This window comes from Vombatus ursinus, unplaced genomic scaffold, assembly GCF_900497805.2.
Source record: "Vombatus ursinus unplaced genomic scaffold, bare-nosed wombat genome assembly UNPS02014864.1, whole genome shotgun sequence".
Taxonomy (NCBI): Eukaryota; Metazoa; Chordata; class Mammalia; order Diprotodontia; family Vombatidae; genus Vombatus; species Vombatus ursinus.
The window spans coordinates 10,594,335-10,620,827 of NW_020954642.1; the positions used below are offsets into that span (position 1 = coordinate 10,594,335).

The following is a 26,493-nucleotide window of genomic DNA, read 5'->3' on the forward strand; positions in this document are numbered from 1 at the left end:
GACTTGCTTAGAGTCACACAGCTCGCAATTATCTGAGGCAGGATTTTGAATTCATATCTTTCTCAATCCAAGTCAAACACCCTATCCGTTGCACCACCTGGCTTCTTAACTACTTGCTGAGCTCCATGGCCCCTGATGTCCTTCCCAACTCTGAGAGTCTGAGATTCTTTTCAAAGATCTATACACAATCAATAATTAGTTTTCACCTAATTTTTCTGTGTATGGCACCATGGTTGGGTGCCCATTTCTGCTGCTGACTTTTTTCCTTTACATCAACCACATCCGCAAATATGTTTGCCCCAGGTTAAACACACACACATACACACACACTCTCTCTTAAGAGGAGCTAGTTTTCTTCACAGTTTTACATGTGTCTCTTTGACCAGGAGTTCTGGGAATCAGAGCCAGCTCCAGGGTCAGTCATAACGCAAAATGGAAGGACCTCTAATGCTAAATCCGGGAACTGTGCCCCATCTTGATTTGGATGAATGCCCTCACCCATATGAAACTCCTGACCTGTTGTCCCCAGTGGAGTGTTTCACTCAGAAAAACAATGGGAATGTTACAGCCTGAGGGAAACTCCTGGAAGTGTATTGCTGACCACTATTGCCCGTTACTACCAGTTAAATATCTTTAATTTCTTAATTTATTCTAATTACTCATCACATCCATTTTTTATCATCATGAGTAATTCATTTACTTCTATCATATTTGTAACCAGATTTTTTTCGACAGCTATGCCCCTTAGACTTTTTTCTTAGCACATACTTAATTGCTTCAATATCTCCTCATAAATCAGTCTGTGGAGCCTTAAAACATTTCTATTGCCAATCATGGAATGCCCTCCTATTGCATGGAGCTAATAATGAATTACCCCAAATTGAAAAATATCTTCTGGTCTTATTCACTGAGTTATTTAGACAGATACTATTACCTCCCTGCTATATATTATAAGATATCCATATAAGAAGCCTCAAATCACAGTTCTTTTTTCCTATAGCCTTTTCGGTATGTCAGGCACGTTTCTCATTTGCTGTACTCCAGTCTATAGGCATTGCTGCTGTCCAGGTTTTTGTCTTTCAGTGAGCATGTGAAATTCTATTTTGCTATTGCTGTTTATTGATTTAGTATCTTGAATTTTACAAGAAGTTTTCTTGAAGGGAGATGATAGCATGGTATTCTCCAAAGAACATTGATTTGGAGTCAGTTCAATGAGGGTCATGTCTCAGGTCCACCATGTATTAGCCCGGTGACCTTGGGCAAGTCAAAGAGACTGGAATTCAAGTTTCACAGATTTAATACTGGGAGGGAACTCAGAGATTATCTAATTCAATGCCTGCCCAAACTTTATCCATTTTACAAATGAACGACCCTGAGGCCAGAGAATTCAATGATTTGCCAAATGTGTGCATAGGTGATTAGTGAAGGAAACTTCAATGGCTCCCTCTTACTTCTAGAATAAAAAAAAAAAATTTCTAAAAAAAAAATAACCAAACCCCAAACTCCTCTGTTTAAGTTTTTAAGCACTTTGCAAGCTGACTCCAACTTATCTTTTCAGCCTTATCATATATTATTTCCCTTTATATACACTCTGATCCAGCCAAAGGAGCCTTCTGGCTATTTCTTACACATGACACTTTTCCTGTCTCTGTGCCTTTTTCTTGGTCATCCCCCACATCTGGAATGCATTACTTCATTCCCCCTCCTCCCACCTGTTGGAATTTCTTTATGACTAAGTTCAAGCTGAACCTTTTCTATGAAGCTTTTCTTGATCCTAGTACATTTCCTTTTATTCATTATATATGTAATATATAGTATATACTTCACTGAATCACATTTGATTTACTTGAGGGGGAAGGGACTTCAGCAATCATCTAGTCCAACTCATACATGAAAAGAATATAGTATAATACATGCAGTTTAATATATGCAGAGAAATGGTAACCCAGGCCTTGCTCAAAGACAGCTAGGTAGCCACAGTAGTTAGAGCCCTGGGCCTGGAGTTCCTATCCATCAGGAAGACTGGAGTTCACATCTTGCCTCAGACACTTACTAGCTGGCAAGTCACTTAAACTCTGTCTGCCTTAGTTTCTTCAACTGTAAAATGGGTTAATAATAGCACTTACCTCCTAGGGTTGTTGTGAGGACCAAAGGAGATAATATTTGCAAAGTGTGCCTGGTACCTAGTCGGTGCTTAATAAATGCTTGTTTCTTTCCTTCCAAAGAATAGAACCCATCACCACTAAGGCAGTCCATTCTACCTTTGGACAGTTCTAATTATTTGGAAGCTTTTCCTTAAAGATAAGTCTTAATTTCCCTCCTTGCAACTTCTACTCATTATTGCAACCGGTAATCATATGACCTGAACTCAAAGCCCTTAATCATCCTGGTTTCCTTTTTCAGTGTATTCTTAAACTTATCAATGTCTTTTTTAACTATGGTACCCAGAAGTGAACATAAAACTTCAGATGAGCTCAGACAAGAACAGAGTAGAAGGGGCATTAACATCTACACATTCATGGAAGTTGTGCCTCTTTAAATGGAGCCCAGAGTCACATTCCCTTTAATTGACTGCCCTACTACACAACTGAGGGCAGCTAGGCGATGCAGTGGATAGTGCTGTTCCTAGAGTTAGGAAGACTTATCTTCCTGAGTTCAAATCAGATAACATACTAGCAGTGTGATCCTGGGCGAGTCACTTAACCTTGTTTGCCTCAGTTTCCTCATCTGTAAAATGATCTGGAGACAGAAATGGCAAACCACTCCAGTATCTTTGCCAAGAAAACCCCAATGTGGTCACAGAGAATTAGACAGGAATGAAATGACTGAACGCAGAACCATACAGCTGACTAATATTGAGCTTGCAATCTGTTAAAACTCTGAAAATGGCTGTTTTCTAGCCATTTGTTTCTCCTCTATCTTGCAATTATAAAGTTGATTTTTTTTTTATCCAGAGTATAAGACTTTACATTTGTATTTATTTCACCAGCACTCAAGTCATGGTAGGCGCTAACTAGATGCTTTTTGATTTATTGGGTTGCATTTCGTTAAATTTATCCCATTAAGAGGTTTTTGGATCTTTACTTTGTCATCCTGTGTGTTTTCTGTGTGTTATAGTTTTATGTTCTGTGCACATTTGAAGAGTGTTCCATGTATTCCAAGTCATTGTTAAATACAATTTATTAAACATATTAAACAGCACAAGACAAAGGCTAGATACCTGGAATTCTCTACTAGAGATCTCCTGCCGTGTTGACATTGAGTCATTAATGAGTACTCTTTGAGTTCATCAATCCAACCATACATATAAGTACATGTGATCTCCTTCATTAGAATGTAACTTCTTGAAGTCAGAAAAATCTTTTACTTTTGTCTTTTTATTCTCATTACTTAGCACAGGGCCTGATTCATAGTGAAAAATTAAGGCATATTTGTTACTGATTGAACAAAATCTAGTCATCTGATACCAAACCCAGTAGTGTTTTCCTTAATTATAACATTGTGTCTCCACTGCTGATAAGCCATTTGACCTTGGGCAGATTACACATCTTAATCTTTCTTAGGCTCAGTTTTCTCAACCTCAAGATGGAAATTCAACAATCCAACATTCAATTCAACTATCATTTATTAAGGGTCTAGATCTTCCACTCTGTTAGCATGGCCTTTACAAACCCGGCTTCATCTCCCTGCCACCAGGAGCCATAGAATGTAAGCGTCTTAAAGGCAAGGACTGTTTGATTTAAAATAAATGAATGAATAAATTAATGATAGATAGATAAATAGATAAATGAATGGATTTGTATCCCCAACAGAGTGTAGTGTGTGGCATGCAGTATGTACATAATAAATGTTTTGTTGATTGATTGATTAAGAATTTACTAGTCAATATATAATTATGAAATACTCCATATATAAATTATTATTATTATATTAAATATATTACTATGACTACCATTACAATTAATATACAATTTTCCCATCAAGATACTCTAAAATTATAATTTTCCTGTGAAATGACAATTTCTGTGGCCTTTAAGTCATCTGTTCATGACTAGACTTATGGTGATTTATTATTATAATAATTATAATCATCATTATCATCATCATCATCATCATCATCGCCATCATTATTATCTCCATCCAAATGACATTTTCTCATTCTTTGGACACTTCTTGTCCTTAATCTTACTTAGAAATTTCAATAAGGAAATCCTTTACCCCACTCCTATTACTTAAAAACGGTGGTCAAGTCAGCCTGGATCTTGGGATGATTTACTCCAGGCAGAAAGCCATCAATTATAAATGGTGAGCTCTCTCTTACGCACACAATCTACTTCTTGAAGACAAATGAAGACACATTTATTTGCATCTGGCAGGTGAAGGCAAGGTTCCATTCTGCTCTAGTAACCAATTAACATTTGTGTGGTAACATCCCAGATTCAGTCTACTCTCAATTAATTAATCAGTCAACCAACCAACAAGCATTTATTAATACTGTGTGCCAGGTACTGTGTTAGGTACCACAAATACATATAAAAGGAATGAAATAATACCTATTTGGAAGGAGTTTACAGTCTGGAAAGGGTGAGGATAGATAATGAATACATATATGACAATATTTAATGTGTGTGTATCTATAGATACATATACGTGTATATGTATACTTACATACACATATATACATATATACACATACATGCATATATACACACATACATAAAAACACACACATGTGTATATCATGATGCTTGAGATACATCTAAAAAGAAGAGAGAGAGCCTATAATGCAGAGGTAAGAGAAAAGAGCGTTGTACTTAGCCAGTGTAAAGACAAGGAGAAGGGAGGGAGTGTAGTTTGGAAAGATCAGTTTGCTTGACTTCAGATTTTAGGAGGGGAATAATATACAGTGAAGCTGCAAAGATAGGGTGGAGCCTGGTTGTGAAAATCTTTGAAAGCTAAACGGAGGATGGTATATAGGGTACACCTAAAGTTTTACTACAGTTTTAACCTTTTAAAGCTTAAGCCAGGGGTTTAAGCTATTGGAACTTAAAGCTGTCTTGATTTTTGGGACATACTGTATTTTATTTTAGATTCAGGAGAGAGCTATTGGACTTTATTAAATAAAAGAGTCGCATGGTCATATCTTCCCCCAAACAGGGAGACTCTGCTGCAGAGCAACAATTAGTGCCACAGAGACAAGTATGATGTAGTGGAAAGTTCATGACCTTGGAGTCAGAAGACCTGACTTTGGTTACCAGCTTTCCCACTTCACATCTGTGTGAGCGTAAGATCCCTTCCCCTCTCTGGGCTCCAGTTTCCTCATCTATCCCAGAGGTATCAGCCCTGTCTAACCCATAAGGGTTATCTATTTCTCTCAAGAACACAAGTTTTGTTTCATTGTTTTGATACCCTGCTCCTTCCTGGCACCATGGGATCTTAGATTTAGAGTCACAAGGGAGTGTAAGGTTCTTGTAATTCAGCTTCCTCATAGTGTAGTTGAGAAAACTGAAGACCAGAGTGGTCTGAACATGACATATCCTCCAAGCAAGGGCAGCCCTGACTTTATCCCTGAAGATCTCACTCTCCCTATAAGGAATGTGTTGAAAGGGCCCTCAAGTGTCTCCTTTCCAAGTGAATTCTTTTGTCCAGGGAAACACTTCTACCTCCTAAATATATCCTGGGCCACATCCTCAGAAAGTATGGGACATAAATTTTATCTTTATCATGGGCAGATTTTGGATAGGGTTCGCTTCCCAGTCCCCTTTGCTTGTCTTTGGGATTCCAAAGAATCTGCCTCTCTTCAGGTAGAAGGATCTAAATGTCCCCTGTCCGTGGGTAGGAAGTGTTATCTAGGTGTTACACCTTAGCGTACATAGTAGATGCTTAGTAACTATTTCTTGATTGATTGATTGATTGATTGAATCTGACACTCATCCCTAGGCTTCTTGGGAGCTAAATGGCAATGGTGCCTGAAGAGAACCTGGCTTCAAGGAGTGACATCTCTTCAGTAGACCTAATTCCTGTTTATTTCTCATCCCAGAACCATGGAGAAATTGAGAATATCTCTGTTAGCCTTGATAGGGGCCCACTATAGGGAAGAAATCTCTATTTTGGTGCTTGCAGAGCAAAAGAGGTGAAACATTCTCACAAAGCAACACTGCCACACAGGAATGGCAATCATGGGAGAGGGACACATGCCAACAAGAAACAACATAGGGGCTGTTGCCATCACTCACTGTCCCCAGCTTCATGGATATAGGCTAGTGCTTTGGACGTGCAAAAAGCTGTACACTTTGATCCAAGGTCCTAAGCCACTTAGAGATCAAACTTATATAATGAGTTTTAGACAAAGAGCTGATGCTACAGTAATAGGAAACTTTGCTGTCACCTGTGGGTCAAGGTAGTGGGGAGCCTGGACAACTAAAATCTGGGTACTATATTAGATGCCTGATAAGGAGTGAAGGACAACTCAACTTAACTCAAACTGTGCCATAGCAACCAAGTGGCTGGGGGCAGGGGGAAAGCAGAAGGAGATGGTGTAATGACTAAACTCTGGATCAGTTGAATGTACATAATAAGGGCTGGGGATGTGCCAGTCAAACCAGTTTTCACCAGTTCTAGGACAAAGCCGTGGTTATGACACCCTTGTTATAGTTCTGACAATGATTTTTATATATGGTGTATCTTCTCTCCAAATGTCAATCTTTTTTTACCTGGCATAGAACACTTGTACAAATTTCTTGGCACAAGAAACAATTTTAAATTAGTTTTATTTAATGACAACAATGGTGATGCCTATGCCCTTCTACCAGTAATAAACTGACTTGGAATATCTAACCTGGAAAAGATGAAACCATATTGAGCTGAGTTTTTTTTTAACTTTTACTTACTTCCATGTTTGTTGAGTGCTGGGTTGTTTATTTTTTTCCTTGTACGTATTTCATTGCTCCAGTTTTGGTTATGTTTTAATTCCATTAAAATAATTCATTCAGAGTAGATATTACTCCAGAGAAATGTAAAAAAACAACCAAAAACTGTAACTTGTAAAGAGAACACTTCAATTTCTTTTAGAGATATTGTAGTAGCTATGAATGTGGGAAAGCTAGATATTTCAAGGATCATTTAAGCCCAAATGAAACAAGATCAATCTCACTGAAGCACAAAGGAAAATGTAGTCAAAAACATAAAACAAAGCTTTGTTTTATTAAAAATTTGTTTCATTAAAGCCTAATTAATCCTCAGAAAATAGGTGAAAGCATTCAAAGGGAGTTGGCAGCTAGAGGACTTGGTTTTTCTACAATGTAGTATAGGCTTCTTGGAGTTTGAAAAATAGTGAGAACAGATTTTTTTTTTTTAAAGACGCTGTTGCTAAGAAGGAAAAAAAAATTCCTATCGATAAGGCAATGCAAAGACTGGAGTACTGAAGATTGGGGAAACTTGTTTTTTCATTTCAAGTTATATCAAAATTGTTGTCTGAATTCTAGATTTGCCTTTAAGATCTGGTTATCTTCATCATAGTGTGAAACATCTCTAAAAAATGTTTTTTGGATATTCTTACTTTTAGAGGGCCTAGAATTTTTGTCCCCAGTAAAGGAGTAAATTTGATTTTATATATATATGTGTGTATGTATGTATATGCATGTATATATATACATATTCATATTTTTACAATATACTAATATATATGTATATTATATATATAATATGTGGGATGTGATATATAATCTAATATTTTATATATAATTATACTGAGAAGCAGAATTGTTCTGGAATTACAGAAAATTTGACCGTGGAGATGTAGTACTGAAACATGATTTTGTGCCCTGCCACATGTCCTGAAATATTAAGAAATATATCTAAGAGATGAACATAAACATGCTTCAGTGGCCTGGGAGCTCACATGATTGAAACCCCATGGAAAATCTATGGTCTATGTACTCAAGGTTAGACTTCAAAAAATAGACTTTAAAAAAAAATCAAAAGTACAATTAATAATCCAATGTGATAAAAAATATAGTTTTATTTTGACTAATCATATAAGTATGTATCAAAATCTTGTGAACTCAATTCCAAATTGTATAAAATAAATGATTGTAGCAAAAGGAAATATTTTATGTTGTTTTTAAAAAATATATAAAGTATTGTGAAGTTTGTTGTAAATCAATAAATTTAATCCTTTTATTTTTGTCCCAATTAATTTGTACACCACTTAAACATTTGTTGAATGATGATTAAATATTACAAACAGAAAGGATTTTGGTGCTGAGTAGGCAAAACTCCTTAACGCAGTCTGCAGATTCCTTCAGCTAAAGTTCTCTTGTGCAACCATGAAGCCCATTTATTCTCACTGTGGTCATAAATTTGAGCAGCATAGATCCATACATACCCATGTTCTAATCTGCACACAGAAAGAGGATCAGAAAAAATAAAAAAGTCATTTCTGTTACCATATACAAGCAGATATTTAAAAAATCCACACCTCAGGGTACCAATAACTATCTTGAAAACAACCTAGTTTAAAAAAAAAAAGTCAAAACCTCCAAACTTGCTGGAAGCATCTGTTTACTTTGGTGCTCAATGAAAAATGTATGTTTACCGTGGCAATCCCTGCAAGACATGCTGCATATTGTGCTTCTGAGATGCAGAGAGTTTCTGCAAGAAAAACAAAAATTAAAAAAGAAAAACAGATCATTATGAGTATCTTTACATATTCAAAGATATGACTTGATACCTTTCAGGGATGTGTTCTTGATTTTGAAATGAATCCTGGCATGATGCAGATGGAATAGGAGATGACCCTCCAGGGTCCCCTCCAACCCAAAAGGCTTCCCAATTTTACAATGTCTGGTTATTCTACCGTGACTTATGAAGAGAGACTTAAAGTAATTTATCTTGGCAAATGAATAGCAGTGAGAGAACAGGCCCCAAGTTATGGCTTATAGGGAAAGTGGGAGGCAAGACAGTGAATCAGGAACTAGCACAGTATTTTCAAGGTGTTGAGAGAAGGAACTGAGACAATCAGCCCTTAACATCTCTCTGTTTGCCCATTCTATCTCCTACCTTTCCTCCACCATTTACTTACTGATCTTTCAATGTGTCTTCAAGAAACTTATGATAGTTGCTGAAGGTCCTTTACTTGATTAGGTTAAGAAATTTTAGAGATTGAAGGGACCTTAGAATATTGTTTGTTGTACCCTAAAGTGTTTGAAATGCAAGAGGCCATGGAATATAGAAAAATAGGAGATACTGGCTGAGTGATTTTTGGACACATTATTTAAGCTTTCAGTGCTCCTACACAATTGTATAGAGATGGGGACTTGACCTCTGATTTCACTGGTATAGAGAAATCCCTGGTGAGTAAACCACCTGTACCAATTGCCACTTCTGAGACTCATGAAGTTGCCTAGAGAACTCAGAGATTAAATAACTTATCCAGAGCCACATAGCCAGTATGTGTCAGAGGAGACACTAGAACTCAGGGCATTCTGCCTCTAATCAATTCCGTCTATGCTATATTATACTAACTATCATAATCATTGACTTTTGCTATGATTTTTAAGAAAAGCACGTGGTCTCCAGGTGTTGTTTTTGTCAAAATAATGTCAAGAACAATGCTGTGTTTCACGCTTATTTTTGTGAGTGCCTCTGTTTTGGGAAGTAGAAGTCGCAGAATGCAGGGAATACAAAGTACAGTAACAAAGTTTTGGGGTTCTTTTTTTCCTGCTGAAGGTTTTCACAAATAGATAACATTTGAGATATCACCTCTCTCAATAGTGAACAATCCATTGACTTGCTTCCTCCAGTCTTTCCGAGGCATGGGCTATGGTAGAGAACCTTCCATGAGGTTGACTGGGTCAGGGACAGTGTTCAGCTTTAATGTTTCAATTAGTGAGACAAGAATAAAACACCTAGTCACTCATAGGGTTAGTCATCACATTAGATAGCATCTTATCATCATCTGTTTTACAGATGAGGAAACAATAACTCAGATTGAATGACTTTCCTAAGGTCACATGGAAAAACATAGGTCAAATTCCCTCTAGTTCTAAAATCAGTATATAATAACTAGCACTTACGGGCAGCTATGTGGCACAGCACTAGGCCTAGAGTCAGAAAGACTCTGAAAGATCAGAGCTTATGTTTGATCTCATACACTTACTGGCTATGTGACCCTGGGCAAGTCACTTAACCCCTACCTGCATAAAACTTGAGGAGGAAATGGCAAACCACTCCAGTATCTTTGCCAGGAAAACCCTATGAGCAATAGGTCCACAGGGTCACAAAGAATCTGACATGACTGAATGATGACAACATCGACTAGCATTAATATATCACTTTAAGGTTTGCAAAGTGCTTTACAAATATTATCATGTTTGATGCTTACAACAACCGTGGGAAGTAGTTATTTTTTCCATTAGGTAGAATTTAAATGACTTAACGAGTGTCATATAAGTGTTTAATCCTGCATTTGAACTAAGGTTTTCTTGACTACAGGTCCAACATTCTATACTTTCTCACTTAGTTGCCATATATAGCACACTAAATGTTTTAGGTCCTTTTCAGCTGTTATTGAATCACTGAAACTAAAAGTGGAAAGGGAAATAACAGGCCATCTAATCCATCTCATAGCTGAGCAACATTCCAGTGATTGCACTGGTATCTAATATATCACTGGAAAGGTCAGTCGGTCAACAAGAATCTATTAAACACTTTGTTTTTGTTGTTGTTCGTTGTTTTGCCATTTCAGTCATGCCAGACTCTCCATGACCCTATTCGGGGTTTTCTTGGCAGATATACTGGAGTTGTTTCCATTTCCCTCTCCAGCTCATTTTACAGATGAGAAAATGGACAGAAACAGGGTTAAATGACTTGTACAGGGTCACACAGCTGGTAAGTGTCTGACACAGGATTTGAACTTAGGAAGATGAGTCTTCCCGACTCCAGGCCCTGCACTCTATCCACTCTTCCACCTACCTGCTACGTGCCACCTAGAGACCTGAGAAGTACCCTTCCATTCTTGTAGCCCGTCCTCATTAAATACTTACTACATGCCACGTGGAGTAAACCACTCTGGGCTATCTCCAGTCATACTGATTGATATTTGGCCACTGGCCTCAGATGGCACTGGAGGAGAAAGTGAGTCTGGTGACTTTGCCCAGCTCTCCCTCACTCACATCTAATGGTGGAGCTCTTCCAGGATGAGGGGTTTTCTGTTGTCATGAAGAAAGATTTAGAGTATAGTGGATTGAAAAGTGTTTGCATATTCTGTGACTGAAAATTTCCAGCAAGGGAGGAAGCACTACACTTCCCTTGGAGGCTTATAGAGCTGTAGTGTTAAGAAGCTTTTCCTTGTATCAAGTCTAAATCTACTTCTCTGTAATACATATATACACCACCCCCCATCATAAGTCTACTTCTACCCTTGAAGGCGCAGCTGAACTAGTTTAATCCCCCTCTTCCACATTGAGATAATTGAGATATCCCCTTGAGATAATTAGCATGTCCTGTCAAGACCCACCCAAGTCTACACTTTATATTAAACAGTACTCAGTGGTTGTTCAGACTTGATGTCTCCAAAAGTAATAATAATTTGAAAAACTCAACTGATTTTTGGAAGACAAGTTCTTCAGTCTTTTCATCCTAGAGTCACCCTCTTCTTGATGTATTTTGGTGTGTCTTTAGGTTTCTCAAAAATATGTCACCGAGAACATAGAGTATTTCAGGTATGTTCTAAACAAGGCAGAATACAGTGGTGCCATAACCTCCCTTGTTGGGGACACCATGCTTCCCCTTAATGTAGCCTAAGAAAGCACCAGCCTTTGGAGGGAGGAGTAGTATGGGAAATGAGAAGGAGAGGGAGGAACTGCTATGTCAGGCCTCTACAAAGTCCTACTTCTAAGTCCTCTAGAATTTTCTAGACCATAGTGCCCCAACATGGCCATTATTCAGGTGAGTTATATTACCCAATTAAAATGTAAACTACTTGAGGGCAGGGACTATCTATGACTTTCTATTCTATATCCAGAACTTGTAATGGACAAATAGTAAACATTTATTATATGTTCTTTCATTCATTCATTCATCCAACCATTCATTCTTTGGTCACCTTAAAAAAGAAAACAAACTCATGACATGAGAAACTAATCAGCATAGTGACATGCAGTAGGCATTAGGTGGGCTCATGTATTGGAAAATCAAAACATCTGGTTGAAAAGTGAGTCATTCTGATGTTTAACAATGTGAAACCAAGCATATAAATATTTCCTTAAAATTGATTTTTAAAAACTTTTTTAGCCAGATGGTTTGTCAAGATAGAGCATAGCTAATGATATTACTATATCATTAGGTTCAGTGCAACCATCTCCATCAGAAAAGGAGGAATGAAGTTAGTTAAGAAGTTCTCACTAGCATTTTAACTTTCTTCTTTACCTTTTAATTATACAAATTTAGAATGTTCAAGTTAGATGGGAAGATAAAAAATAGAATGTTATAACATAAAACAATGAATGTTAGATCTGGAAGAAAGCCTAGAATGTAGAATATTGAAATACAGAGTCTGTAACACAGATGATTTACAACACAATTATCTACATTTCTATTTGTGACCTAGATGTCCCCTTCAACTGCTTTTTCACTTACGGTTTTGTAAAGGCTCATAGTCGAGTTAGGAAACTCAGAAATAGCTCCCATTGGAGCTAGTTGTTGATTTGCTAGTTGCAGCCTTGATCCTGCCCTCCAACTTCATCCAACATTGGCTTTTCATCTAAATTGTATGCACATCTGATTGGCCATTAGAATGGAAGCTCTTTAAGGGTTTGGGCTGCTTTTGCTTTTTTTTTTCCTGTGTCTCCAGAGCTTATCACAGGTCTGGATTATCATTTTTATTTATTTATATATATGTATATATATATATATATGTATATATATATATATTATTTAATAAAGGCTTAACACATGCTTGTTGACTGACTGTATGCCTGCTCACCTCTCAAAAGAAAGATTTCAGTGGAGGCAAGGGCAAGCATAGAGAAACTCCTTCTGACCACACCCTTAGATTCATCATTCATAGGATGATAGGTTCTATGAAGAACATGAAAAGTTCCTCAGAGGTCAACTGTCATCACCTCCACCCCATGTTAGAGATAAGAAAACTAAGGTACTTTGAGTTAAGTGACTTGCACAAAATCGTAAGTCACAGTGTAACAAGAAACTGGCCATTGAGGACTCTGTCCTAGGATAACGTGTAGGGAATCCACATGGATGTTTGATGAGCTTCTTTTTGGGCATATGGGATAAAGGCCCCTGCTTTTCATCTCAGCACATGTGTGGGTAATCTTAGTTAGTCAAAATTAGGATTTTAGCTGGGACTCAAAGGAAGTCAGAGAAGCTAAGGAGAGAGAATTCCAAGCATGAGGAAAGGGGAACATTAAAGATAGTACATTGTCCCTCCATTTTTTTTTTTTGCTTAGTGTTTAACCCGATTCCCATAGGTTCTCTTCCCCTCACCCTTAACCCCCTACTGCCGCCAACATTTGTCAACTTTTTCCCTAGTATTGGAGTTTTACTTACTGATTTTCTTTCTTTTATTTAGTTAGCTACTGCCTTTTCTCCTTTTTCACCTTCTGCATAAATATTTTTTTTCCTCTCAGTTAAGTGATTAATTCAAAATTCTACTTCCTCTCCTTTCCTCCAACTTTTTTTTATTTGTTAAGTTTTTGTCTGTGTGCCTTTCTTCTTAAAAAAAAAAAGAATTTTTCCTCTTGTTCTCTTCATTAATATTTTCTCCCTTTTGTATATTTTAAACTTTTATTCTTTGATTCATGGTCCTTATATTTATTTATTCATTCTTTAGTTTTTGTGTTCCTCGTGGAATTAAAGCTTATAAAATACCAAGTTTGACTTCCCTCTTCTGAATAATCTCGATGTTATTGCCTTGTATATCTTGCCCTCTTCTTTTTTTCTCCTTCTGTTGTGCCACACTCTTAGAAGCATCAATTCCTGAGAGAGGCAATAAGGATATAAACATTGCCCAATGTTAGACATTTTCCCATGTCTCAAATTGTGTTGCAATTCTACGCCATCCTCCCTATTAGCATTTTGTTTTCTATGTGCTGTAGAATCTCTTCTCTGGGTCTATGCTCTCTTACCCTTCTGGATACTAGTCATCTGCAGGACTTCTGCATTCCTTTCTCTTTATGCTATATGTTGTCCATGGAAGTCATTGAACTTTCTTAGAGGAAATGATCTCTCTTAGAAAAATAGATTAGTACCATTTTAGGGTCCTCATCTCCCATTACAGACTATAATTCTCCACCATGGGGATATTCTTTAGTGGGAACCCCTCCCACTCCTGAATTTTGTCCCCCCTTTCTGATAATCCAAGCTCTTAGTGCCTTTTTTTTTATGAACCATTTTTATTGAAGATTTTCATCATCTTTGAAAACAGAACACTGATGTCCAGTGACTGTCAGTGGAGTTTCCCCTTAGATTACCACAAAGGCACAGTCCTTTCTCCTTTTGATCTAGATTTTCCTTTTCCTATTTGTACGTAATTTCAAATCAGCCTAGCCTTGTAATTTATACAACATGTTCTTCTGCTTGTTGTCAATTAGAAATAGTGATTAATTTTACCTATTGTAGTGTGAGTTTGCGGTGAGGCTTTCGTGCCAGAATTGTAACTCACACGTTTTAGAATTTGTACAGAGTATGTGTTTAATGAACAGAATTAAATATACTACATTAGTTCCTGAAAATTTGGGATATTTCCCTCCTCTCCAAAATCCCTGAGATACTATGATATTTTGCACTAATGGTTAAGGGGGATGATGGGACTAGAGTATATATGATGAATTCTGCTAGTGTGATAAAGGAGAAACTAGCCTACTTGAATATTAATGAAAAGTATATCTTTGAGTCAAGAGAGCCAAAAAAAGATATCAGTAGAACAACTAAAACATAAAAAGGCGTATTTTAAATCTATCCATAACTTAAATACAAAACAAAATAAGACCCACAGAGATTTACAAGTCTGAGGCTAGTATCTGATTGCCATAGTAATTTTCAGAACTTTTAAGAAAGCTGCTAACAGGTACTGCCATATGTCTACTTTGCAGCGTCCTCTGTGTATACAGCTACATTATTTCCACAAAAAAATTTAATTTTTAAAATTTAAATTTAAGCCCAATCTTGCTATGTTCAGACTTTCATCTAAGCTGTTACTGATTAGAAATGATCTTTGGGAGTTTGCGTATTTCTATCTAGTAGCAACACACTGATACTGATAAATTCAAGGACATTAAATTAGTGTTATTGGGAAGAAGGACCCAAATCTGTGAGTGTTTTAGAGAAATTGCAGTGAAGACACTATATTCTTTGTCCTTCCTTTCTTTGACTGGTCTTAAGTAGAAAAGATTCATCATCTAATTTGTTCTCAGGCCCTGCCCTGGCTCACAGTTCATACAGAGAACCTATTTCTTGGATTAAGAAACTTCATTGTGAGACTTGAGATATAATGGTTTGGAAAATTTTCTCAACTTCTCCTGGGTTTGAAGTCCACAGTTCTGTAGGGGAGTGAGGGCCATTGGAGGCAGGTGGATTGGCCTTGGATATGGAATCTGATAATGCAATCCTATTTCAATTCTTGCTGCACATTCATCTATACATTGTTTAATTAGTTCTGAATCCGTAAGACTTTTGTTTTTCAGGAACAACATTCTGGCTTCATTTGTGATGCACTGCTTTTCTCTGATGTTGTTATCCATCTGCCCCGATGCTGTATGCCACCTTTTTGCAGGCCTGAAAATCCTGAGGTCCGGGTTGAAAACTTGTTGTCGTGTTGCTGTTGTCATCTCTTACGCTCACACTGTATGTGTCACGCCTGCCCCTCCCCCCACAGTTCAGAGGAGGAGAAGAGGGAGTATCAGAAGTTCTGGAGCCGATGTGGACAGACTGGGGTCTGGCCTACTGACTTCCTTTTTGAGCATATTTTCACCCCACTCAGTGTGTATATGTTATATAGTTATTTACATGCTGTTTCTCCCGTTAAAATTTGAACTCCTGAATGGTAGAGACTTTTTTTTACCTTTTTTTGTATCCTCATCACACAATCTTGGAGCATAGAACACATGTAATAAAGGCTTTTTGATTAATTAAGTCAAGAGACTCTTGCTCAATATATATGATGGAAAGCCATCCTCTCAATTTGTGACCAATGGGGAAATACTATTGTACTGATAGAATTTAAGAGAGAGTCAAGGTCTTCTCCTGCCCTCATCTCCATTCAAATAGCCAAAAGATGACCACTGTTATCATTACACTAGAAGGAACACTGGACTTCTCATCACTTATGAATACCACAGATACTGTTAAGACATATTTACTTTGTAATTTTGCTTGTTAAAGTCATTTGTAGAGAATAACAATTGTCCAAGTTGTTGATGATTTAGTTTAAAATGAGAAGGGTTTGCTCTCTAATTCTCCTGGTTATGGGAATGAGAGTTATAATTCCTATTTCTCCACCCTTCGGGCAGACACTGGCAACAATTAATACTATTGACAATGGTCTCTTTCTGGATATTCTCCTTTCTCTGGGTTTTCATGGTGTTGCCCTTTCTTGGTTCTTCTATCTTCAAAACTGAACTTATTGTCTTTTGGATTTCCCTATTATTGTTGAGATTCCCACCATCCTCCTGGTTACCCAGGCTTATAACTTAGTTGTCATGCTTAATTCCTCATTCTCTTTCACCCCTTTCCGTATCCAATTTGATGCCAAGACCTAACTTCATAGTATCTCATATACATATACCCTCTTCTTTCATTGAAACACTGTCTCTCCCCTGGTGAAGGCCCTCATAACTTTATCTTTGGAACAATGCAATGGTCTGCTGTTTAGTTTCCTTCCTCAAGTCTCTCCACATTCCAGTCCATCCTCCACTCAGTTGTTAAATTGATCTTAAAGTGCAGGTCTGACCATGTCACTCCCCCAATCCAATAAAAAAGCCAAAAAAAAAAAAACCCAACTCCAATGGCTCCTTTTCACTCCTAGGATCAAATATGAAATTATTTGTTTGGCATTCAAATTCATTCATAATCTGCCCTCCTTCAATCTCCCCAGTGGTCTTACACCTTCCTTGCCCCAACATATTCTGTAGCCCAGTGAAACTGACCTTCTTGTTCCTTACAAAATACAGTGCATCTCCCAACTCCAAGCATTTTCACTGGCTTCCCCCATGCCTAGAATGCTCTCCCTCCTCATTTCTGCCTCCTGAGTTCCCTGTCTTCCTTCAAGTCCCAAGTAAAATCCTACCTTCTGCAAGAAGCCTTTCCCAGTTCCCCTTAATGCTAGTGCTTTTCCTCTATTACCCCGAATTTATCCTGTCTATATCTTGCTTGTACATAGTTATTTGCATGTTGTTTCCCCCTTAGACTGTTAGCTTCTTTAGAACAGAGACTATTTTTGCCTTTCTTTGTGTTTCAAGTGACTGGCACATAGCAGGTGCTTAACAAGTGCTTATTAATTAATTCACTCCTCATTGTCTTTTTCTATGTCATCATCCATGTCACATTCCCTTACAATGTGTGTGCCCAAAGCTCTGTCGTAGTCCTTCTTTCTCTCTCTTTTTTTTAACCCCCACTCTCTCTGTGGTCTCATTAGCTTTCAGGAATTCAGTTATCATTTCTATGCAGATGACTCTAAGGTGTATACATCCAGCACTAGTCTCTTTGCTGAGGTCCATCGCCTCATCACCAATTGACTATTGAACATTTCAAACAGTATGTTCCATAGACATCTCCGACTCAACATATCCAAAGCAGAACTCATGATCTTTACTGCAAAGGCCACCCATCTTCTGACCTTCTGTTTCTATAGAGTATCACCATTCTTTTAGACACTTAGGTCTGGAACTTCAGTGTCATTCATGCTCAACTCTTCACTCTCACCCCACACATCTGACATTTTACAACATAGTTGCAAAATATTGTCATTTTAACATTCTTAACACCTCTCATATCTATCTCCATTTCTCCACTCAAATAGCCACCACCTGAGTTGAGACCATTATTCCCTTTCAGCTACAAGATTGTAACACTTCTTCTTCCTCTTGGTTGTACATGAAACTGCAAGTCTATTATGTACAACTTGCTATTCCTTTTTAAACACACACACACACATATGATAAAATTATCATGTACCTTTTTTTCTCTTTTTTTCTCCTCTACTCCCCACCCTAGAGATGACTAGCATTAGGCACATATATATATATATACATGTGTGTGTATAAATATATATACACACACACACACATATACAATCAAACACATATATAAAACCATTCTATGCATACTTTTATTCATCCATTCTTTCTCTGGATGCTGATAGCATCTTCCTTCATATGCCCTTTGTTGTTAATGTGGGTATTTATAATAGTCAAAATTATTTATCAACTCAAAGTTGTTCTTAAAACAATATTGTTGTTACTGTATACAATGTTTTCTTGGTTCTGCTCATTTTGCTCTGCGTTATTTTGTGAATGTTGTTCTAAGATCATTGAGCTCATTATTTCTACTGATGACAAAATCACAAGTACTGCTAATGGTGCTGCTTGGAGTTGTTATCTACATTCATAATCATTTTTCCTTGTAAACTCTCCTCTCTTCCTAACTTCACTATTAATTTCAAGTATACCACTATCCTATTGGTCACCCAGGCTCTAAAACTGGATGTCATCTTTCCTCTTTCTTTTTCAACATCTTCCCCTCTTCTACTCCCGCTCCTGCCCCCCCAACATACCATCCAATCTCTTGCCAGGAACTACTGATTTTGGCATTGCTGCCAGCCTATTTCAAGCTTTCTTCACCTCATGCTGGGAGTACTTCAGTGTGCCAAGTCTTTCCTCAATCTAGTCCACTTAGCTGCCAAAGTGATCTTCCTAATAGCTTAGGTCTGACCATGTCACCCCTTCACTCAATATATGCCATTGGTTCCCGATCACCTCTAGGATCAAATATAATTTTTCTGCTTGGCATTGAAAGGCTTTTATAACCTTCCCCTCTCCTTTCCAGACTTCTTTTTAAAAAAAATTAATTAATTAATTTTTAGTTTTCAACAGTCACTTCCACAAGATTTTGAGTTCCAAATTTTCTCCCCATCTCTCCCATCCCCACACCCCAAGATGGCATGCATTCTAAATACCCCTTCCCCCAATCTGCCCTCCCTCTATCACCCCCCCTTCTCTTATCTCCTTCCCCTTCTATTTTCCTATAGCACAGGATAGATTTCTATGCCCTTTGCCTGTATACCTTATTTCCCAGTTTCATGTAAAAACAATTTTTAACATTTGTTTTTAAAACTTTGAGTTCCAAATTCTCTCCCTCCCTCCCCATCCACCATCATTGAGAAGGCAAGCAATTCGATATAGATTAAACGTGTAGTCACATAAAACTTCCTTAATAGTTGTGTTGTGAAAGACTAATTATATTTCCCTGCTATCCTGCCCCCCATTTTTTCTATTCTCTCCTTTGACCCTGTCCCTCCTCAAAAGTGTTTGCCTTTGATTACCCCGTCCCCCAATCTGCCCTCTCTTCTATCATCCCCTCATCTCTTATCCCCTTTCCCCCTATTTTCCTATAGGGTAAGATAAATTTCTATACTCAAATGAGAGTAAGATTAACTCATTCTCTCTCACCTCCCCCCTCTTCCCCTCCATTGTAAGAGCTTTTTCTTGCCTCTTTTATGTGAGATAATTTACCCCATTCTACCTCTCCCTTTCTCCTTCTCCCAGTGCAGTCCTCTCTCACTCCTCAATTTTGTTTTTTAGATATCATCTTTTCATATTCAACTCACCCTGTGCCCTCTGTTTTTTATATATATATATATATATATGTGTGTGTGTGTATGTATATATGTGTGTGTGTATATATGTATATATGTATATATGTATATATATTCTCTCCAACTACCCTAATACTGAGAAAGGTCTCATGAGTTACAAATATCATCTTTCTTGTAGGAATGTAAACAGTTCAACTTTAGTAAGTCCCTTGTGATTTCTCTTTCCTGTTCACTTTTTCATGCTTCTCTTTAGTCTTGTCTTTGAAAGCAAATCTTCTATTTAACTCTGGTCTTTTCATCAAGAATGCTTGCAAGTCTTCTATTTCACTGAATATTCATTTTTTTCTCCTGAAGGATTATACTCAGTTTTGTTGGGTAGGTGATTCTTGGTTTTAATCCTAGCTCCTTTGACCTCCAGAATATCATATTCCAAGCCTTCTGATCCCTTAATGTAGAAGCTGCTAAATCTTATGTTATCTTGATTGTGTTTCCACAACATTTGAATTGTTTCTTTCTGGCTGCTTAAAATATTTTCTCCTTGACGTGGGAACCCTGGAATTTGGCTATAATATTCCTAGGAGTATTCCATTGGGGATGTCTTTCAGGAGGTGATTGGGGGATTCTTTCCTTTTCTATTTTACCCTCTGGTTCTAGAATATCAGAGCAGTTTTCCTTGATAATTTCTTGAAAGATGATGTCTAGGGTCTTTTTTTCATGGCTTTCAGATAGTCCAATAATTTTTAAATTATGTCTCCTGGATCTATTTTCCAGGTCAGTTGTTTTTCCAGTGAGATATTTCACATTGTCTTCTCTTTTTCATTCTTTTTTTTTTTTTATAATTCCTTGATTTCTCATAGAGTCATTAGCTTCCATTTGCTTCATTCTGATTTTTTAAAAATTATTTTCTTCAATAAGCTTTTGGATTTTTTTTCCTATTTGGCCAGTTCTACTTTTTAAGGCATTCTTCTCCTCATTGGATTTTTGGACCTCTTTCGCCATTTGAGTTAGGCTATTTTTTAAGGTGTTATTTTCTTCAGTATTTTTTGGGTCTCCTTTAGCAAACTGTTGACTCGTTTTTCATGATTTTCGTGTATCACTCTCATTTCTCTTCCCAATTTTTGCTCTATTTCTCTTACTTGCTTTTCAGAATCCTTTTTGAGCTCTTCTGTGGCCTGAGACCAATTCATATTTTTCTTGGAGGCTTTGGATGTAGGAGCTTTGACTTTGTTGTCTTATTCTGGCTATATGTTTTGATCTTCTTTGTCACCAAAGTAAGATTCTATGGTCTGATTTTTTCCCCACTGTTTGTTAATGTTCCCAGCCAATTCCTTGACTTTTCAACTTTTTGTTAAGGTAGGGCTCTGCTTCCAATGTGGAGAGTGTACTGTCCCAAGCTTCAGGGGTTTTCAGAGATACTTCTAGGGACCTGTAAATTTTCAGTTTTTCCAAGGTGGTATGATCAAAGGAAAGGTGTTTACTCTTTTCCTGGCCTGTGCTCTGGTCTATGAGTGACCATAGGCACTTTTTTCTGCTTTGGAACTGTAAGGAGGATTCCCTGTCCACTGCCACTATGAACTCTACCATGCCAACACTCCTCTTTGACCCAGGACTGTGACCCAGATCCAAGCATGGGCAAAGCAAGAGAATCCTGCTTCAGCACCAACAAAGAGATCCCTGCAATTCCTCTCGCATCAGCCACTAGATTCCCCCACCATCTATGGCCCAAGAGCTATGGAAGCAACTGCTGCTGCTGTGGCTGCCTCCCTGGGGCTGTTGTAGGGCTAGGGCTGGATCATGTTTCTCTCTCACTCAGGTTCAACAGATCTTTCCCACTGACTTTCTAAGTTGTCTTTGGCATTTGTGGGTTGAGAAGTCTGGAAACTGCCACAGGAGCCAATGATTCAGTCTCTGCTCAGGGATTGTTCTGGACCAATCTTTGCCTGTGTGGCCCATGCCAAACTGTGCTCCTCTCTCAGCCCGAAGCAACAGACCTTTCCTATCAACCATCCAGGTTGTCTTGGGCTGGAAATTTGTTTCACTCTTTTCTTTTTGTAGGTCTTGCTGTTCTAGAATTTGTTTATAGTCATTTTTTACAGGTATTTGTAAGGGTTTGGGGGAGAGCTCAAGCAAGTCACAGCTTTTACTCCACCATTGTGGCTCCGCCCCATTTCCAGACTTCTTTAAAACTCATGTCCTCCCCATTCTCCCATACCTCTACCATGGATACCCTGTGATCCAGTGACGTTTTCTGTTCTTTACTTCAGGTATTTTCACTGGCTGTACCCTCTGCCTGGAATTCTTCCCCTCCTCATCTCTACTTCCTTGCTTCTCTGGCTTCCTTTAAGTCCCAGCTAACATCCCAACTTCTTCAGGAAACCTGTCTGGATCCCACTTAATTCTAATGCCTAGGTTTTATTGATTATCCTTGATTTGTCCTGTGTATTGTTTGTACATAATTGTTTTGCATATTGTCTCACTATTTTGACTGTGAGCTCCTTAAAAGCAGGTTGTCTTTTGCCTTTCTTTGTATCCTCAGTGCTTAGCACAGTACCTGGAATATAGTAAGTAGTTAATAAATGCTTCTGGACTGAATACTTGTTGATTGATGGACTCTCACTCTTCCTCTACTCCACATAGACAATTATTAGATCTTGCTAATTCTTACTCTACAACATCTTATCATCCAACCTGCTCTCTCCACCCACTCAGCTACTACCTTTGTTCAGTCTCTAATCACATTTTGCCTAGATTATTCTAACAACCTCCTGACCGTTTTTTTTTTCCTACCTCAAATCTCTTCCTATTCCAATCTGTCCTATGTGGTGTTGCCAAAATGATTTCCCCTAAGTCCAGTTATGACCATGTTATTCCTCTACTTAGTAAACGCTAGTGCTTCCCTATTGTTTTGAGGATAAAGAACTATATGATATACGTTTATCTGTACAACTTTTAAAGGTTTTTGCAACCCAGCCCTAACCTATATTTGCATATTTCTCCTCCCACACTCTTTAATCTAGCCAAACTGGTCGAACCTTTGTTCCTCATAAATGGGACCTCATCTCTTTTCTCTGTATATTTTCTCTTGTCCTCCTCATTCCTGGAATGCACTTACTCCTTTTCCTCAGTTCATACTGTTCATATAAGGTGACTATTACCTTAAAACATAACTTAGGTACTAACTTCTTCATCAAGCCCTTCTGATTGTCCCTTTAATGACTAGTATGACATTGTATTTAAATGCTTTGTATTTATTTGTTTATTTTGTTTATACTTATTACACACATATCTACCTATCTATATATCCCTTTATACACAAACACACACGGTGACACACACACTTATACCTTAAATTTTCACTATTAAAGTGTAATTCTTTGCGAGTAAGGATTATTATATTCTTTATATTTGTATACTCAGAATGTAGTACAGAGTCTGTATGTAACCAGACCCTAATAAATGATCACTGATTGATAGACTCTTTCTAGTTTATCAATGCCCTTCCAAAAATAAAATGCAGATATTGACCGTAAACATCTTTATGGTTAATTGTCTTGACTCAGCAAAGACTCTTGTCAGTATAGAAAGAATGATGGGTTGGGAATAAAGAGATGTAGATTTGAACAAATCCCATATCTATTACTTTCTAACTATGTAAATTTAGGAAATTTTTTTTGTCTTTCAGAGCCTCAGTTTCCTTATTTGTAAAATAAGGCATTATTTGATTTCCGTGAAGCCCATATAAAAAAAGTAGGAAAACAATCATTTATTTATTTATTTTTTTGCAACGCACTCTGTAATCAGCTAGGTGCCCCATTGGACAGAGCACTGTATTTGGGACCAGTTACACTTGAGTTCAAATCCTGCCTCAGACACTTACTAGTTGTAGGCAATCTTGCACAAGTCACACAATATCTCTGATTCAGTTTCCTCATCTATAAAATAGGCATAATACCAGTACCTACTTCATAGGGTTATTGTGAGGGTCAAAAGAAGGTAACATATGTTATTTGCTTTGCAAAGCTTAAACCATTACACACACACACACACACACACACACACATACATATACAATATATATTCTAGCTATTATATCTCATAACATATTTTTATATTTAATATAATATAATCAGAAAATACTACATAAGTCATAAAAGTTATTATAAAAGTAGCAAAATACTTCCCTTTAACTTCTGTTTCATGGGAGAACCTACGTCTAATGTCTTCTTCAGTCATCCATACCTCGGCATTGTCAAATGAGACACAAACAAAGAATAAAGGACCTGAACCAGAAAGATCTCATTACTTTTTATTAATGCTACCTGCAGACTGCATTATCAAATTCCTCCATCTGTTGAATGGTTGATCAGATTATTTTGAAACTAAAAATAAGAAAGGGTCAAATTTGTCAGAAACTTTATAGACGTCTATGAAAGAATGATAGGTTATTTTCTTAAAAACACTGTTGATACAAAGCTCTGGCAACAGTTCCGTTAGCTGACCTAATGGGGAATTGGAAGCTGCTCATTATACAAGTATTACCTTAGCCATTGCAACATCATGTTATGGGTTATTATGGCTTAGAGAAGCCATGTTACAAATGAAAATCTGAAAGTATCTCTTGTTTGCTTAGTTAGTAGAAGGGTGAATAGGGGCCCTGGATAGCAAACATACCATATTTCTGTTTACAAAGCACTTTATTTACAACAATCGTAGGAAGGAGGTTATGTAAATATTATTATTCCTTTTTTACTGATGATGAAGCCCAGTTGGATAGGTCAGGAGCATGAGGCAATGGAAAGAGTGTACAGGGGACTTGGGGTTAAATCCCAGTCTTGTCACTTGCTATCTGTGACCTCAGGCCAGTCACCTAATTTTTTGGTACCACTATTGTCTTACCTGTAAAATGAGAGAGTTGGAATGACTAAGTTCTAAATCTACAATCCCATGCTTCAAAAGTTACATCAGGTTATTTTAAAGTAGCTTAGGATTATGTTACAGGCTATTCTAAACAACATCCCATTCATTGGTATTGCCTAGTTAGTCTACAAAATCAAGAGTTGGATTTTGTATTTTAATTGGGAAGTTTTAAAGGTGTGTGTGTGTGTGTGTGTGTGTGTGTATGTGTGTGTGTATTGAGAGAGAGAGACATAGACAGAGAGAGAGAGAATCAATCTATATTTTGGGAATTTTAGTTTTGTAGGTGTGCTGAGGACAGGTAAATGGAGGAGATGGTATGTAGGAATACCAAATAGAAGGCTATTACAACAGTCCAGAAGAGAATGAGAAAGACCTGAACTAAGGTAGAGGATATATGAGTGGAGAGAAGTGGAAACTTGTGAGAGATAATAATAATGCTGATAGCTATCATTTATACAATGCTTTAAGGGTTACAAAATGTTTTAGATGTGTTATCTGATTTTATTTCGTTGCCCAAACTACCCTTGAGTTAGATGCTATTATTATCATCATCCCATTTCACAGATTAGGAAATTGACAGAGGTTAAGTGATTTACCTAGAATCACACAGCTAATAAGTGAAGGGGGAGCTTGAATTCAGGTCTAACTGACTCCAGGTTTCAGCACTAAGCCACCTATCTGCCTTCTCTACTGTGAGGTTCTATCCAGTTGTCCTTGAGTGGTGAGAGATAGGGAAGGATCAAAGATGACTTCAAATTGTGAAGTTAAGTGACTGAAAGGATGGTGGTGCTTTCCAAAACACTAGAGTTCTGTTGAGTTTGGAAAAGTTTGGAAAAGAGATGACTTTAGGATGAAATGTAATGGGTCTCAATTTTGCTCACATTCAAATGCCAATGGGACATCCAAGTTGAAATGCCTAGGAGACAGTATGCAATGTAAGACTGGAATTCGGAAGGAGATTAGGGTTATATATGAAGACTTGGGAATTACTTGTATGGAGGTGATTAGTGAATTCATGGTAGTTGATGAGATGACCAAGGGATAAATTGCAGAGAGTAAGGAAAGCCCAAAATAGACTCTTGTAGGATACTGACATTTAGTAAGAAGAAAAAGGAGACTGGGAAGTGGTGGGACTAAAACTCAAAGAAAAAAGTCTCACTAAAGTCAAGGGAGGAAAGTTGTCACGTTAAGAGAGGGTGACACAGTAGCAAACTATAGAGAAATCAGGAAGAATGAGGATTGAGAAAAAGCCATTACATTTTTCAGTTAAGCAATCACTGATAATCTTGGAATGAGCAATTTCATTTGTGTGGCAGGGTGGGAAGCTGGATTTCAAGGGATGAAGTGTGAGTGGGAGATGAGAAAATGGCAAGAAGAAACCTTTTCTAGGAGGTTAGCTGTGAGGGGACAAAGTGATAGGCAATTGACAGATATTTAGTGAGCCTTTGCTATGGCCAGGCGTTATGCTACTTTTGGGGGTGAGAAGTAAGGCAAAAACATAGTCCCTACTCTCAAGTAGCATAAATTCTAATGGAGGGAGCAGGGGTGGCATGCAGATAACTGTGAAGATACAAGATACATACATACATACATACACACATGTATATATATATGTATATGTAGGTGTTTGTGGTATGTGTATGCATATCTACATACCTACATATATGTGCACATACTATATATGTGTATGAATAGATGTATGTATGTATGTATGTATGTATGTATGTATGTATGTATGTATGTAT

The 26,493-nt window shown here is 37.5% G+C and overlaps 1 protein-coding gene across 1 annotated transcript; it reads right to left on the bottom strand.

Moving 5' to 3' along the window:
- Window positions 1-15,479: 15,479 nt before the first annotated feature.
- LOC114027875 (LYR motif-containing protein 1-like) lies at window positions 15,480-15,848 on the bottom strand. The gene has a single exon (XM_027842054.1). It carries the CDS (start codon window positions 15,846-15,848, stop codon window positions 15,480-15,482), a length of 369 nt encoding a protein of 122 aa, XP_027697855.1.
- Window positions 15,849-26,493: the final 10,645 nt, after the last annotated feature.

Excerpts from the sequence above, each read along its gene's own strand:
- LOC114027875 (XM_027842054.1), bottom strand. The coding sequence starts at position 15,848 with ATGACAACAGCAACACGACAACAAGTTTTCAACCCGGACCTCAGGATT.